Raw genomic sequence first — 17,913 nt, 5'->3', positions numbered from 1 at the left:
TTGGTCGAAATGCTCTGTTGTGGTAATAAACTAAAAAAAAAAAAAATTAGATTTCATTCCAATGCAACTTTCTATCAGTATCAATCATACCGATTGGTTTTGTCCTTAATAGTTGGAATATGATGTACCAATCGAAATATGGTGTACTAATTGATACAAAATTGAAATTTAAAATTTTATTATTTATTTTTGATTTGTCAAATGATTATATAATACATGCATAGTATGAGATAGTCTTTCTAGTTAAGATATGGAATAATTTTTTAACTTATTTATTTTGAGTTTATTTAATGATTGATTGTATTTTTGAATTTTATTGGAGAGTATTTTATATTTAAGATTTATTTAATATTATATTTGATATTTATAAATATATATAAAATAATTTTTAAAAATAATAATAAATTTGAAAAAATACATATACTAATATATTCCGGTATGAGTAGAAAAAGAGTATCTCCACCGGTACAGTTCTAACTACTTTAATCAGAACATTGTAAAGTTTAGGACCAATATAGAATTTTGTTGATAGTATGGGAACATTTTGTTAGATGACCCAAATAGAAATACTAGTGGCAAACTCTTTCTGAAACAACTTCGTTTTCACCCTCAAGCCCAAGTTCAAACTAGAAAACCCAGAAGAAAATATAATTATTTAAAGTTTAGGTCCGAGGACAGGCCCTATAGTTTCCCTTCTCTTTCTTTCAATTTCCTCGGCAAACAAACAAAAATTCCAGCTGCTTAAGCTCATGTAAGTTAAGAGTCTTAGAGGCTCAAAAAATAAAGCTACTTACTTCAACAGTTGTTAATCAATCCTTCCCAATAAAAAAAAAAATGCTCCTTCGAAATCGTCTCTTGTCTCTTAGTCTCACGTTGTTTCTGTCTCCTCCTTCTCCACTTCCCAAATCAGCATCTTTCCTTTTCTCTTTCAACAAAACCATCTCTCACTCAACCCATAAGCGCCCCGAATCGAAACCCGACGTGTCAGCTTCAAGGGCCGCCAAGCAACCGATGTCCGAACGGGCGCGGTTTGCGAAGACGGTGTTGTTCGTGCCACCCGGGGTCGACCCGGAAGACGTAACGGATGAAATGATATTGCCGGGTTCCAACATTGTAGTCGGACCTTATGCGGGTCATTCTCAGATTAAGGAAGTGGAGTTTGTGAAGAGTAGCGGTCGGGCTAAGGATTGCCCCAAAGATGACCGACCCGAGTTTGCAATCTTGGGTCGGTCTAATGTGGGCAAATCTTCACTTATTAATGCTTTGGTTCGGAAAAAAGAAGTTGCTCTTACTTCAAAGAAACCAGGTCGGTATATTTTTCAATTTTTTTCTCCTTAAAGTTTAAAATTCTTCTTTCTTTTACATCCCCATTTCTGAGTTTATTTTTTATTTTTGTTATTATCGTTGTTGTGGGATTGTTGAATATGCAGGGAAGACACAGCTTATTAATCATTTCTTGGTGAATAAAAGTTGGTATATAGTGGATTTGCCTGGTTATGGGTACGTTTGATTTCTTCTTTTAATTATCTGCTTCAACATTTGTCTCCTTCAATTCATGTTTAAGGATTTAAAATAGTTGGTAAGACAGAAAAAGGATTGAATTTCCAATTTATCATCCTAAAATTTTCAGAGTAGATTCTGGTGGATGAACATTTTTATTATTATTAACAAGCAATCACGTAAATATTTTATTGTAGTTCTTTTATATTAGTTTCCTTTATACAACTTTTAAATTGGAGGATAAAACGCACTTAAGCACGCTCAATGCCAAATGAACTAAGCTCAATCGGCAGTTCTATAGTACAAGTTAGATTACATTAATGTAAGCATGTATTAATATAGAGGGAGGGGGGGATGTTCTTATGCCCAGTTATTTACGTTTTCATGCTCTTTTATTATGGCTGCTTGTTGTTGGGTAACATTTTCATCTGCAAAAGAAAGAGGCATGGACTTGTATAGGCAAAAGGTAAATTAGTTGTACTGAATATATTTACAGTTTGGCTGTCTATCCAGGAATGAGGATTTTATTTCTAATTTTCACATACATTAAATCAATAATCAGATTATAGTATGATTTATAAGTACTATTTGAGTAAGTCAGTATTAGGTTACCATATAATTTTAATATTCTGGTAATCTTCTTCCAGCCAGCTGACAACCAGAACAACGAATTTGAACCCAGTAGCAAGATAACACTGCAAGTTATCAGCATGTTTTCTGTTCAAGTCCTTTCACTCTTCAGTATCACTTTAATAAATGCATTTATGGTAGTATTGTAGTTTAGTACACACAATTTAGTTGAGGATTGCAGATAGTTGGCTTATGCAGTTCCCTGCACTTTAGGTATAAGTTTTTGAAGTTTTTAGTTGGGGCTTTGAGTTTACCCTATGAACTGGTGTCGTTACTCTTTCGAACATTCTGCATATCAAATATGCCAATCTAATGAATTGTTCCCTCCTCTGTTTAGTCCTCATTTTGCAATGTTGATGAGAACTAAATCAATCAGTTAATAGATGTAATAGTGAAATTGCTTTCTTGTTGGTTAGCCAACCTTGCACTTGAAGTTCCTTCATGCCATTGAAGTTTATGCTTAATCTGTACCACATCTTCACTCAGATAGGGTAAGAATATTTGAAAAGTCAATGCCTAATCTGGTTGATGGACGCCTATGTTTACATGCCGGAATAAATTAGTATATCAGTTATGCTTTCAATAAGATTTTGGTGTGTGTAGGATGACTCCTTGACATAGAATATAATCCTTGAAAGGTTCATATATTTGCAGATTTGCTAGAGCCTCCAATGCTGCTCGAACAGATTGGTCTTCATTCACTAAAGGCTATTTTCTAAACAGAGACACTCTGGTTGCTGTGCTACTTCTTATTGATGCAAGTGTCCCACCTCAAAGGATTGATCTGGACTGCACTAACTGGCTCGGACGCAACAATGTTAGCTTTATCCTTATGACAATCTCAATTTCTCTTGTTTATTGTCTCCTGGCTTTTAGATTTAGCTATTTCTTACTCATTACTTCATTTTCCTTTTCCTAATTTCAGATACCAATGACTTTTGTGTTCACAAAGTGTGACAAATTGAAGGCAAGCAAAGGAAAAAGGCCTGATGAGAACATCAGGGACTTCCAAGAACTGATTAGAGAAAACTATAAGCAACATCCGGCATGGATCATGACCAGCAGTGTCACTGGTCTTGGCAGAGATGAGCTTCTCCTACATTTGTCACAATTAAGGAACTATTGGGATCAATAGTAGTAGTGGATTTGTTAGTAAATTAAATGTGCAAGTGTATACAAAGCATAGACAACTGATGCAAGTAACTGCATACAGATTTTTGTTTGGAATCATTTGGATTTTCAAAAGGCGTACTGTTCAAATAGGCTTTGTATTTTGACTCTGTGCCATAGCATGTAATTACATAATCAAAGTTCTGTTTTACCTTTCACTCTTTCTTCCTCCAAAACGTCTATTTTATACTTATATTTAGGTTTGCAAATTTTTCTGAATGTTATGTAATTATATTTGTTTAATTAAGTATTTTCCAACTGATCCAAACTACTCTTCATTATCTATTATATTTGTTTAACTTGATATTTTATTTCTTATATTTCATATTTCAAGGATAAAAAATGAATATTTATAGATGATGGTCAAATTTCAATTTTGGCTCATATATCATGCTAAAACTTGAGATTTGATATATATGATTTTTTTTATATAATTTTGTTCCTTTCTTTATAATGTCATTAGCTAGCCTAAATAGTTAACTTTACTAATTATTTTAATCAAAATGTTGACATCAATTTTGATTAAGAGCACTACAATAAAAACTTATTTTATAATGACTAATTCAAATGATTTTTTAAGAAAAAAATCCTAATAAGTAATTTCAACATTATTTTTATTGTTACATGACTATCCAGTAATTTTTTTTAAATTTTAAAATGTCACTCAAGTAAATTGAATAGAAGAATTTAATCAGTGAAAACAACTAGACTTAAAATTTTAAATTCAAAAAGTAGAGGGATTAAATTCTTGAAAATAAAAGTAAAGACTAAATTTCAAATGTACAAATGTATAGAAATTTAGAGCATATTTTAATTTTCAAATTTTTACTCCACAATTTGACTAAACAAATAATCAACTGAATGGAAAGTATGAGAACCGAATACATATTTTACTGAAGATAAGCACCATAGAAGTGTTTGGCACAACATTTGGCACCTATCATTTTTATTTATTTATGGGTAAAATATAAAAATAGTCACTTTTGTTTGTCTCATATTACATTTTTGTCACTTATGTTTGAAATATTACATTTTAGTCACTTACGTTATTGTTTTGTTACGAAGTGGTCACTCTATCATTAAGCTCCGTTACCTCCCTAACGATAATTTTATGTAGCAGTTTGGATGTGTTTTAAATGCCAACTTGTATGTCCAACTGGGACGAGAATAGGTTTTTAATTAAATAAATTTAATTAATTGAAAATTTTAAATTAATTACACTTTGAACTGGAAAAGAAAAATCGTTCATCTCCTATTTCTTTTAGTTTTCTTTTCCATTTTGACTAAAAAACTATTCTCATTCCAGTTGGACATCCAAGTTGGCATTTAAAACTCATTTAGATTGCCACATAGGATTGCCATTAGGGAGGTAACGAAGCTTAACGACAGAGTGATTACTTCATAACAAAACGATAAAAGTGACAAAAACGTAACGTTTCAAATATAAGTGACTAAAATGCAATCTGAGGCAAACAAAAATGACTATTTTTATAGTTTAGTCTTTATTTATTTTGTTGGGTAGGGCCATTGGGGAGAGAAGAGAGGGATTCCGGCCTTGCGAGGACAAAAAATAGAAGAGAAAAGAGAATTGTAAGAAAATTAATGTCAAATGGTTTTGGTCTTTTTATTATATTTAGATTTAAGATTTTTACTTATAATTTAATTTGACATAATTTTTTTCTTTATTTTTATAATTTTAAATTGTGGTTTTAGTCTTTTTATTATACTCGGATTTGAGATTGTCACTATAATTTAATTTGAAATAAATTTAATCTATTTTTATAATATAATTAGTTAGTTCAATAATTAATATGGTTAATAATTTCAATTAAAATGGTGAAGTGATTTTTTCTTAAATATACTCATTCCAACAAAAATAATACATATGTTAGTATGATTAGTTAGAAGGTGATTAAGCAATGATTTTGTTAGTCCCAAGTTATAACACATTTAATAATTTCAGTTAAAATGTTGAAGTGAATTTTTCTTTAAACATACTCATTCCAAAAAAAAAAAAAAGTTTATGTTAATAAGATTAGTTAGAAGGTGATTAAGTCATGATTTAATTAGAAGGGGTGATTTTTTTAAAAAAAATACACGACATTATTTTAATCGGCATAGTTAAATGTGGTAGCTATTTGGAATAATTAATGGCATTATAAATAAAAGGAATAAGTTATGTCAAAATTAAAGTATAGAGACTTAATCCTAAATTTAGGCATAATAAAGAGACTAACAAACAAATAATTATAGTTTATTTTAAATAAAAATTATAAAAAAAAAAAAAAAAGCCCGGCGTAGCGGGAGTCACAGTTAATAAAATGCGCTTACATTCAATTACTTTTTTAATGATAAACTGCATACATTCAAATATTGTTCAATATTTACAAGTAAATCAAAATTGAGTTGCAGGGCTTTATGAATACTAAATATATTTAAATCATCATACAAAACTCATAAAAAAACTGAATATAATTATATAAGCTACTTCATGCAATCGGCCCTTTTCCAAAAGGGATGTGTTTAGAGATTGGGAAGATTATGAGGAAATTTTTATGAGGTGCTTCAGGTATGGATCAAAAGATATCTTTGGTTGGTTGAGATAAATGTTGTATGCTGATTGAAAGAAGAGGACTTGGGTTTAGACATATTCAATGGGGATGAACTTTATTAATAATATTGACGCATTCTGGGTGAAAGTGATGCGATCAAAGTACAATGTCGAATAAAATCTAGTGGGCATTGTAGTTATGTCTAGAGATCAATGTGGAGTACCTGTTAGAATTTACGAGAAAATACGACTTAGAAAATAGGTAATGGTAGGGATCAAATTTTGGACGGATACTTGGTTCAAAGACTTGGGACCTTTAATTTATTATTGTACACAACTAAGTCCAACGTTCCTGGAGGCTTCTGTATACGGGATGGTGACATTTAAATGGAGAGTGGAATTGGCCTTTATTTATTGGTGAATTGTCGCATGAGATTATTCATTTGCTAGTTGAACGCGACCACAGCTGGAAACCGGAGGATGAGATATTTGCGTGTGGAAGGCTATTGCATCGGGTAATTACACAATAACTAGGGGGTATAAATCCCTCAAGCAGGACTCTAGGAATGAAATGAATGCAAAATGGAAACTGATTTGGAGAATTCGGGTTCCGTAAAGGATAAGGCAATTCCTTTGGTTATGCATGCATGGCCATTTGCTTACCAATGAAGAAAGATGCAAAAGGGACTTAAAGGATGATGGGTCGAGTTATATCTATGGCCATGAAATTGGAGAATATTGGCCATGTCCTAACAACATTCCCAATGGTTCAAGTTGTATGGAAAAGGCTAGTTCCAATGCATCTTCATAAAGATTTCTTTACAATGAATTTTGATAAATAGTTACTTTCATGTCCCACCTCAAAATTGACGTATCTGAGATAAAGTAGAATAGATGTGAAAGTTACCTTTTTTGGCGCACTATTGTATTATAGTCCGCCACTTCTTAAAATTTTGACAAATTAAATCCTGACATATAATGTATCTGCCCACATAGAATTTGAGTGATGGGTCACAAAACTAATTAATAATTCAACTAAGGCAAGCGCACCTATCGATTAATAGTATAGCTATGGTGAGTCTGGAATATTGTATCCACGAGGACTAAAAGTACTAGTAATAACTATCTTTCTATTATTTAGCCTATAATTAAAGGGATTTGTTTTAATCTAAAATTAAACTACTTAACTATGAACGCGATAGGGATTGAATTGGGAAAATACTTAAGAAAACCAATGAGAGAGACAATACCCAAGAAAGAATCCACCTAGACTTCACTTATTATTCTAACTCTGAATCAAACGATTCATTCATTGTAGAAATCCCTAAATTATGTCAATATCTCTTTCGAGACTAAGAACAACTGACTCTAGGTTGATTAATTGAAATCTCTTTCTAATTAAAATCCCTATTGGCGCATTAACTCGATCTACGGATTCCCCTTTTAGATTTGACTCTAATCTGACAGATTTATGTCATCCTATTTTTAGGATTGCATGCAACTCCGCTTAATTATGCTAGATCTACTCTTAAACAAGGACTTTTGCTCCACTGAATAAGCACATCAAACTTGGATGAATATCTTGAAAATATTAAGGCTAGGATTAAGAACACATAATTAAGAACAAGAACAAGTATTTATTGTGTAATTTAGATAATTAAATAATAAGGTCCATCGTAGGTTTCATCCTTCCTAGGTATTTAGGGAGTTTAGTTCATAATGTAATAGGAAAACATCTCAAAAATAGGAAAACAACAAAACATAAAGAAACCCAAAAACTTCGAGAGAAATTGAATGGAGATTTTCAGTCTTGAAGGAGATCCTACTTCTGAGCTGAATTCGTTGGCATTCTTCAAGTAATTTCTGTGTTCTACTCTGCGTGCCCTCTTTAGGTCTACTTCTAGTGTGTTTATATAGACTTTAGAATGCTTAGAAACCCTAAAAATTGGCTTTTTCCGTGCGTTTGAGAAATAGGGAACGATATTAACACGGGCTATCACATGGGCGTGTGGTTGGCCTGTGTGGCTCACACGGGCATGTGCTCAGCCCGTGTGGAAATGGTCTTGGCCATGTGGATCTTTAAATTAGCCCATTTTGTACCTTTTTGGCCCATTTTTCTGCTCTTTTTGTTCCTCTATGCTCTCCTAAGTATAAAACATGAAATTAAAGGATAAAGAGCATCAAATTCATTAAATTAAATAATAAATCATCCAAAAACATGCTAAGAATGGGATTAAAATGTGTTACTTTTATGGTTTATCAAATATCCCCACATTTAAGTGTTTGCTTGTCCTCAAGCAAAATCCTTAACTCACAATTAAAATTAAACTTTCTCAATTCATAATTCTCATTAATAATGTTTTATCATAATTCACAAATAACCACATATTGATAATTAAACTAAAAGAGCACTAAAGATTCAAACAATCCAAGTCACACATTTTTAAAGCATGAAAACATAGGTATCTCCAATTATCTAAGTAATTACTTTTAATTCAAAATCGACAATATTTGACATCCTCACTAAAGGTTCACTCAAATCATTCAAAGTGTTTAAGGTTCAAAAATTAAGCACTCAAGAGTCAAACATGAAAAATTATTACCATAAGCTTGCATGAAAATCAAATCTCCACCACTATAAATGAGATGATACACAAATCAAAAGGTCTTTAAAGGGTTGTAATGGGGCTTGGGTTAAAGGTGTGGATAAAGGCTGAAAAAGAGAGTTAGAATCTAGATCAAATTGATAAATTACCTAACTAAAAAATAAACTAATACTGAATAATTACATCAATCGAAATTATTAAAGAATAACACGAGCTTTTCTCAGAAAATGAAATTAACTACTTAAGCTCAAAACAAGGAATAATAATAATCAACATATATGTATTTTTTTTGAATAATAAAATAAAATTAAACAACTGAAAAGCATAGTTAGGCAACTAACCAAATCAAATCTCGACAAAAAGGGACTCAATAAAATAAGGAAAATTCTCAACGAATCAAAAATGAGTTATGGGTTAATATTAATAGGTAAATTGAGAAACAGTTTGTTAGGCATCAAAGGGTTCACTAAGGGTTAATAATGAAAGTTGGCTTTTTATGGGATAAGTGGGTTAAAACCTAGGTGCCTTTATCATCTTAGTATATCAAATCAAAGGTGTGGTCTCGACATGTATAATCGAAGCAAGTTTTAGAATAACCAATCAATATTGACACATTCATAACCAATAATAAAGTGAGCAAGAAGAAATGTGAGCTCTAAAGGCTCAAAATATTACAAAAATTATGGCTTTTGATGTCAATCTTGAAAATTTCAAACTTTAAGGTAATACTTTAATTTAGGGAAACAACCTAAAATTTTTAATTCTTAAAATAGACTTGTCATGCTTGATTCTCTAGTGTTTTAAAGTTTAAATAATTAATGCACAATTACCTATGAATTTAGTCTAAAACACATTAATGATAATCACAAATCAATAAGGGTTCATTCTAAAAGTAATATGAGAAAATGATTTAAACACAAGGCATAATTCAGGGATTTTCACATAATCATATAAATAAACTCCCCACACTTAAGATGTACATTGTCCTCAATGTAAAAAAAATAGATAATCATAAGAGAAACAGAATATCATAAGAGAGAAAGAGAATTGAAACTGCCCTTAATATCGGATGAATTTCCTTGAATAGTGAAAAGTGGAATTGTAGTTAAGTGTAGGTGTAGTGCAAAATTCTGAGCAATTGATAAGAAAATAAACACAAGGTTGAAGAGGATTAAAGGGTTACTAACCCGATTAGAACAACCATAAGAAATAACGAAGAGTTCAAAATAAAAAAGCAGTAAAGAAGTCTAAAAAATAAAAATAATAAGAAAAATAAAAATAGAATAAAATATAAAAACGAAAAATAAAAGAAAATAAATTAAAATAGACTCAATGGTCCTCATCATCAGAGAAGTCAGCGTCGCGAGTCATCGGTGCTAAAGATGAAATATGGAGGTGTTGACATATCTGCTGTAAAGTCACATCGATGCTGTCGAACCTCTGAAAACATTGCTGCTCGAAGCGAGTAAATCACTCGGAGAGGTCTGCGAAGGTAGTAGTAGAATAAGTAGGGCGGTGACTCGATGGTGGTGGTGGAGGTGGATCCTCGTAATAGGGAAGGACATCATCAGTGAAGTCTTCTGGGTTATGTTGAACGTCAGGCTGGAATTGCCTGTACTGAGGGGGGTCCATGCCACGTCACCGCTCGATCATCCTCATATGGATCATGCTCGAGATACCTTGAGGGGACATCTAGCCGACAAGGGTAAGTATCGAGGACTGCTCCGGTGTGTCGAGTAAACCGAAGTGTCGAGCGAGGCGAGTCACGTAAGGGCGAAGACAGATGGGGCCCTTCTTGTGGCATTTAGTCTGATGGTGGCTGGAGAGCACGATGAAGTACACCAAATCAAAAATATGTCCGGTAGCCATGCTCCACAGAAATAGGCGTCATAAGTACTAACCACTCTTGTGCTCTCTCTCCAACCTGTCAATGTATGAGCTAGAAGAGCGTGAAGGTACCGTAGGGCCGGTGGAAGAAATGTCGCCTTCGAGCGACTCGCATCATAGTTTGTCAAGCCACCGTGAGATCAGTCCAACAGCGCGATGATGAATAGTAGATTTTCCGATGGAGTCTAAGAAAGTTCTCAGTGGTCATAAATTCTTCAATGTAAAGCCCTATAGTCACGCCGAACTCAGGGACGCTCATCTGGTGCACCAAACCACCAAGTCGAAAGATGATGGTGTCTGGCTCGTCGTGAACCGTTATGACCTGTTGAACAAAGAACATCACACAGAATGTAAACTCCATGTAGGTGGGCTCGACAATGGCAAAGAATCTATTTCATGGAGCTATAGTAATGAAGGCGCGGATCTCATCAGCTAGGCGGACTTGCTCTAGTGCGGCCCAAGCAATGCATCGGCCTAAACCGAATGGTTTCTGTTGAAGTAATTGAAATAGATCCTCCTGGGGGCCCACCGAAAATCAAAGATAAAGGTGGCAGACCTCAGCGGATGCGCTCGAGGAGGAGGTCCCATCGGGGCCTTTTTGCTTTTTCGAAGCGGGGATGGCTACCTTAGACTTGTCGCGTGTGTTCGTCATAGTGTGTCTAAAAATAGAAGAATTTAAGAATAAATAATCCCAAATTTTAAAAAAAGGTCTAATTAGTCCTAAATAGTAAATAACTCCTAAACAGTACATATGAATATCCAAACATGCAAAAACCAGAAAATGAAGTCATCATGAATCAAACAGTAATAATAAACCACATAACTAATTCCAGACTATAAGATAGATATAAGTATAAAAGCAAAATTACATAAAGAAATGGGCAAGTCGAACGCTAGAGACAAATAACAAATAGTAATAAAAAAAATAATGGGAAATCGATACAAATATAGAATAGCAATACTCCTATATTAATCTAAAATAATAATAAGTAAAATCATAAAAGAACAATTGATTAAAAAAATAATAATTACAATAAATAAATAATTGAACTAAAAATAATTATTAATAAAGAATTAATTAAAGAAAAAGGTAGGGTAAAAGGAAAGAGGGGATGACTGACGGTGGTAGGTGGTGGTTGGAATGGCGTGCATCCGGATGGTTAGGGGAAATGCAGTCGGGCCTGGGGTGCAGAGGAGAGAAAATGAGAAGGGGGAGGGGAGAAAAAGGGCCGACGAGGGAAAGGGAGGGAGGGGATACATGGTGCGTTGGATTCATGGGGAAAGAAAGGGAAGAAAGAAAAGAGAGGGAGGGTGAAAGGGGCGCGCGGCGCTGGGGGTTTAGGTGTGGTGGTCTGTTTGGACAGGGGAGGGGAAGGTGGGGTCGGCGAGGTGAAGGGCGAAGGCGGTCGTTCATGTGGATTAGGGATGGTGCGAAAGGAGAGGGGGGGAAGTCTTAGAAGTTTGGGGCCGATGGAGGAGGAGGGTGGTGGCCAGAATAGGGTGACAAGGGCTTGTGGTGGCTAGGATGGAATTTTGGTGAAGAAGAAGATAAAAGAAAGAATGAAAAGAGGATTAGGGTTTTTAAGGGGGACATGGTCGTGTTAGGCCCGTGTTGGGCCACACGGCCGTGTCATATGTCCATGTGGATATTCCCTAGCCCGTGTGTGATAGAATTGAAAGCCCAGTCTTCACACAGCCTTGTGCAATTACCCTCGCTTTTCCCATGCCTGTGTGGCCTTCCACACACCCGTGTGATCGCACACACGGTCGTGTGCCTTGCTCGTGTAGCTCTCTGACTTGTTTTAAATTTGAAAAATTAAGCTACAGTTTTCACACGGCCTAGGACACTCCCGTGTGTCCAGGCCATGTGGTCTACACGGCCATGTCACATGCCCGTGTGGCCTCTTTTAGTCGTGTCTCTATCAATTTTTTGGATTAAAATCTTCAGGGCTCACACGACCGAGGACACGCCCGTGTGTCGTGGCCGTGTGATGCACGGCTATGTAACTCATTATCACCCCCATGTTAAGTCACACGGCCTAGGACATGTCCGTGTGTCCAGGCCGTGTGGGTCAAAAACCTACATTTTACTATTTAGTTAAGTTTTTAAAGAAATAATATGAAGTAAGACTGAGAAAATTAGCAGTGTTAGTACTCGGGTTGCCTCCCGAGAAGCACTTATTTAAAGTCTAAGCTTGACTTACCTCACGCACATGATTATGAAGGTTCGAGGAGCTGAAGCTCCTCTTTATCATTCCTGAAATCCTCACCATTATAGAGTTTAAGTCGATGACCGTTTACCTTGAATGTGCCATATTTTGGGTTAGTTACCTCTATTGTACCGTAAGGGAAAACGGTTTGTACTACGAATGGGCTTGACCATCTCGATTTCAGTTTTTCGAGAAACAACTTGAGCGTTGAATTATATAAGAGGACAAAATATCTTGCTTTAAATTGCTTAGGCTGCTTTAAACGAGTGTAGTGGTGTCACTTTGTCACTTTTTTGTATAATCGAGAGTTCTCATAAGCGTTCGCTTGCCATTTATCTAAATCATTCAGTTGCATCAATCTCTTTTCACCTGCAAGTTAGAGATCATAATTTAAAAATTTTATAGCCTAAAATGCTTTGTGTTCTAACTTAAATGGTAAATGACAACTTTTCCCATAAATAAGTTTGTAAGGCGATGTTTCTATGAGTGTTTTGAAAGCCGTTCTATATGCCCATAACGCATCATCTATTTTCATCTCCCAATCCTTCCTATTTGATTCTACGATTTTCTCTAGGATGCGTTTAAGCTCTCGATTTGTGACCTCGACTTGTCCACTAGTTTGAGGATGATAAGGGGTAGTTGTCCTATGATGCACTCCATATTTCCTACGTACTTTATCAAATTGAACGTTACAGAAATGTGTACCCCTATCACTAATAATTGCCCTAGGTGTTTCGAATCGAGAAAATAGTTTCTTGAGAAACCTAACTACCACTCTAGTGTCATTTGTAGGTAAAGCTTGAGCCTTCACCCATTTTGATATGTAATCGACCACTACTAGGATATATTTATTACGATGCAAACTCAAAAATGGACCTATAAAATCAATACCCCAGACATCAAATATTTCACATAAAAGCATATAAGTTTGAGGCATTTCATCACGTTTAGAAATGTTACCTGTTCTCCGACATCTATCACAAGAAGTAACATACCTGTTAGCGTCTTTAAATAGTGTAGGCCAATAAAAACCTGACTCTAGCACTTTATGTGCTGTTCTAGACCCACTGTAGTGTCCTCTAGCTGGTCCTGAGTAGCAGTGTTCCAAGATTTTACTCGCTTCTGATATCATAACACATCTCTGAATTATTTGATCTGCACATACACAAAAAAGGAAGAGATCCTCCAAAAAATAATTTTTCACCTCGGCAAAGAATCGCTTCTTTTGATGATGTGTCAATCCTTTTGATAAGATGTTAGCACCTAAATAATTCGCAATATCCGCAAACCAAGGAACTTCAGAATTAGTTATAACCGAAAGTTGTTCCTCAGGAAACGAGTCATTTATCTTATTCTCATCAAGCTTGTTGAGATATGAATTCTCTAACTTGGAAAGGTGATCTGCCGCAAGATTTTCAGCTCCCTTCTTATCTTGGATTTCTAAGCCAAATTCCTGCAATAATAAAATCTATCTTATCAGTCAAGGTTTTGCATTTGTTTTAGTAAGGAGATAACTAAGAGCTGAATGGTCAATGTAAACGACAATTTTAGATAATATTAGAGATGGTTTAAATTTATCGAATGCAAAAACTACAGCTAGCAATTCTTTTTTAGTAGTCGTGTAGTTTTCTTGTGCGCCTGTCAATGTTTTGCTAGCATAGTAGATCGGTTGGAAGTGTTTGTCTCTTCGCTGTTCAAGAACTGCACCTACTACAAAATCACTCGCATCGTACATTAGTTCAAAGGGTAAATTCCAATCAGGTGCAACTACAATCGGAGCATTAATTAGTTTATCTTTCAGGGTATTAAACGATTCTAAACATTCCTGATTGAAATCGAAAGGCACATCTTTTTCTAGAAAATTTGTTAAAGACTTAGCTATTTTACAGAAATCTTTAATAAATCTTCTATAAAATCCAGCATGTTCTACAAGCTTCGAATAACCTTAACTGAATTAGGAGGAGGTAGTTTTTCAATTGTTCCAATTTTTGCTCTATTAACCTCAATCCATTTAGTAGAAATTTTATGACCTAGCACAACCCCTTCTCGAACCATGAAGTGACATTTTTTCCAATTAAGTATAAGGTTCATTTCCTTACATCTCATTAGAACTTGTTTAAAATTTTTAAGACAAAAATGGAAAGAATTACCGAATACCGAGAAGTCTTCCATAAATACCTCCATAATGTCTACTACGAGTTCATAAAAAATAGCCAACATGCATCGCTGAAAAATAGCAAGAGCATTATATAATCTAAAAGGCATTCTTCGATAAGCAAACGTACCGTATGGACATGTAAATGTCATTTTTTCTTGATCCTCGGGAGCTATTGGGATTTGAAAGTGGCCAGAAAGTCCATCTAGGAAGCAATAATACATATGCCCAGATAATCTTTCCAACATTTGATCGATGCATGGTAAAGGAAAGTGATCTTTTCTCGTGGCATCGTTCAACTTCCTATAGTCAATGTAGACTCTCCTTCCCGTGACTGTTCTTGTTGGGATCAACTCATTCTTCTCATTTGCTACAACAGTCATGCCTCCCTTTTTAGGGACAACCTGCATAGGACTCACCCAAGAACTTTCAGAAATAACATAAATAAGTCCAGCATCTAGAAGTTTAATTACCTTAGCCTTAATGACTTCTTTCATGTTAGGATTCAATCGTCTTTGGGCTTGCACACATGGTTTGTATTCATCCTCCATTAAAATTTTATGGGTGCAAAAAGAAGGACTGATCCCTTTGATGTCGAAAATCTTTCAGGCTATGGCTCTTTTATGCTCCTTCAATAGTTGAAGTAACTCATCTTTCTCGTTTGGTTGTAAGTCTGACGCAATAATCACTGGAAATGTAGAATTATTTCCAAGAAACGCATACTCTAAGTGATTAGGTAATTGCTTCAATTCTAATTTAGGAGGTTCTTCAATAGAGGGTTTTAATTTTAATTCATCATTTACCTCAATGCCCTCATAATTCTTCTGTCTCAGTGAAGACTCATTAGAATTTAACTCTACTTTTGTCTTACCATCACATCATTATCATCATCTACCTCCTCTCCTTGAACGAGACACAGTTCCAACGTGTCCTAATGAACAATTTCCTGTAAAGAATCTTGAATAACATGGTCAATTGAATCAATAAAATAACAGGAATCATCTTGTTCTCTAGAGAGTCTCGTGGAATCATAGATTTTAAAAATAATTTTTTCATCACCTACTCTAAGCACAAGTTTACTGTCACCTACATCAATAACAGCTCTAGCAGTGGCTAAAATGGTCGACCTAAAATTAAAGGTACTTCAACATCCTCATCCATGTCAAGCACAACAAAATCAACAGGGAATATGAACTTATCTACTTTAACTAGCACATCTTCAATAATACCCTTAGGATATTTAACTAATCTATCAGCTAATTGAATGCTCATCCTAGTGGGTTTTGGTTCCCCAAGACCAAGCTGCTTGAACATTTTATAAGACATCAAATTACTGCTAGCATCTAAATCAGCTAATGCCTTTTCAATATTTAAACTACCAATTAAATAGGGGATAGTAAAACTTCCTAGATCTTTCAGTTTGGTCGGTAATTTATTTTGAAGGATAGATGAACATTCCTCGTTAATTCCACTGTAGACAACTCTTTAAACTTCCTTTTATTTGTTAAAAGCTCCTTTAAAATTTTTGCATATGTAGGAATCTGTGAAATAGCTTCAACAAAAGGTAAGTTAATATGTAAATGTTTAAAAAGTTCATGAAATTTACTGAACTGTGCATCCATATGGTCTTTCTTCAAATTTTCTGGATATGGGATGGGCGGTTTATATTCCTTGAGTACCGGTGTTACACTCATTTCGAGTTTTACCTTTTCATCCTTTTTCTTATCAGATTCTTGCGATAACTTCTTTTCAGGTTCAATTAACACTTTCCCATTTCTCAATGTAACTGCTTTTACATGCTCTTTTGGGTTGGGTTTAGTGTTACTAGGCAAACTACCTTATTGCCTTTCTGAAACTAATTTAGCAAGCTGCCTAATTTGATTTTCGAGCCCTTGAATCGATGCTTGTTGATTTTTCAAAGCTGTCTTGGTGTTTTGGAACGAGTCTCTAACACTAAAATAAAATTTTCCAATATCTCTTCAAGGTTCAGTTTCTTTTCTTGCTGATAAGGTTACTGTTGAAAACCTGGAGGGGTGGTGGTCTTTGATTTCGTTGACCTCCCCATAAAAAATTTGGGTTGTTCCCCCAACCTGCATTGTAAGTATTACCGTGAGGATTATTTTGAGGTCTAGGATTATTACCCATATAATTCATTTGCTCATTTTCCATGATAGGACCGTAGGGTAAATTTTCTGAATTGCTCAATCCACCTCCACTCGTGTTACATTGCAACGCCGGATGTACCTGTGTAGAACCACACAAACTATCAATCTTTCTATTTAAAGTTCTACCTGATTTAACAACATGGTAACCGCATCAACATTAAAAACACCGGCTGCTTTTGTCAGCTTGGTCCTTATGACTTGCCACTAATAATTATTCAGTGACATCTCCTCTATGAACTCATAAGCCTCCTCAGTTGTTTTATTATTTATAGTACCACTGGCAGCTGCATCAATTATTTGTCTAGTTGAGGGGTTCAAACTGTAACATCCCGAAACATGGCTTAGTCAAAATAGTGATTTTGGAACCACAAATTTGAGGTAAAAAAATTATTTTAATATTATTTTATATGTTATATCATGATTATATAAGTGCATGAAAATTTTGGTGAATTAATTTTGGCGTTTGAGCGATTAATCGCGAAAAAGGTCTAAATCGCATAAAGGGCAAAAGTTTTGTTTTAATAGTCAAAGGTGTCAAATTGCTAGAGAACCTTAATTAGGGGTCTTTAAAGTGAAATTAAGCCATCAAATAAGTGATGAACAGCCATAGGGGGAGCAAAAGAGTTGAAAAGTCTAAATTTGGTATGGTTGGTATTTGATGACATAAACAAACACTAATAAAATAAAACAAAAGTAGCCACCCTTCTTCTCCATCTTTCTTCACCAAAAATACCAGCAAAAATAAGGGTTTGAAAGCTTGAAATTTCAGCAAACTCTACACCCTAACAAGTAAGTGATTTAGATGCTTATTTTTGATAATTTTTGTACTTTTGGAACCCTTGTAGCTTAATCTAGCTAATGGGGGGACTATTTTGCAAAATGGTTGAAAGTCTAGGGTTTTACCATGAGAATATTCATGTTTTTTGCTGCATTTTTATGGAATAAAATGAATCTTAGTTGTGAAATAAACAACTTTTGTGAAAGGTGTTAGCATGAAAACACCTAAAAGTATCATTTTATAAAGTTTGTAAAATAGAGA

The 17,913-nt window shown here is 34.6% G+C and overlaps 1 protein-coding gene across 1 annotated transcript; it reads left to right on the top strand.

The window, feature by feature from the left end:
* The first annotated feature begins 591 nt into the window (after nucleotides 1–591).
* On the top strand, nucleotides 592–3,458 carry LOC108465553 (GTP-binding protein At2g22870). Its single transcript, XM_017765902.2, has 4 exons — nucleotides 592–1,306; nucleotides 1,431–1,500; nucleotides 2,785–2,947; nucleotides 3,056–3,458. The coding sequence occupies exons 1-4, from the start codon at nucleotides 835–837 to the stop codon at nucleotides 3,263–3,265; spliced, it is 915 nt and encodes a 304-aa protein (XP_017621391.1). The 5' UTR covers nucleotides 592–834; the 3' UTR covers nucleotides 3,266–3,458.
* Nucleotides 3,459–17,913: the final 14,455 nt, after the last annotated feature.

This window comes from Gossypium arboreum, chromosome 11 (genome assembly GCF_025698485.1).
Source record: "Gossypium arboreum isolate Shixiya-1 chromosome 11, ASM2569848v2, whole genome shotgun sequence".
Lineage (NCBI taxonomy): Eukaryota > Viridiplantae > Streptophyta > Magnoliopsida > Malvales > Malvaceae > Gossypium > Gossypium arboreum.
This window is presented reverse-complemented; position numbering and strand designations above follow the sequence as displayed.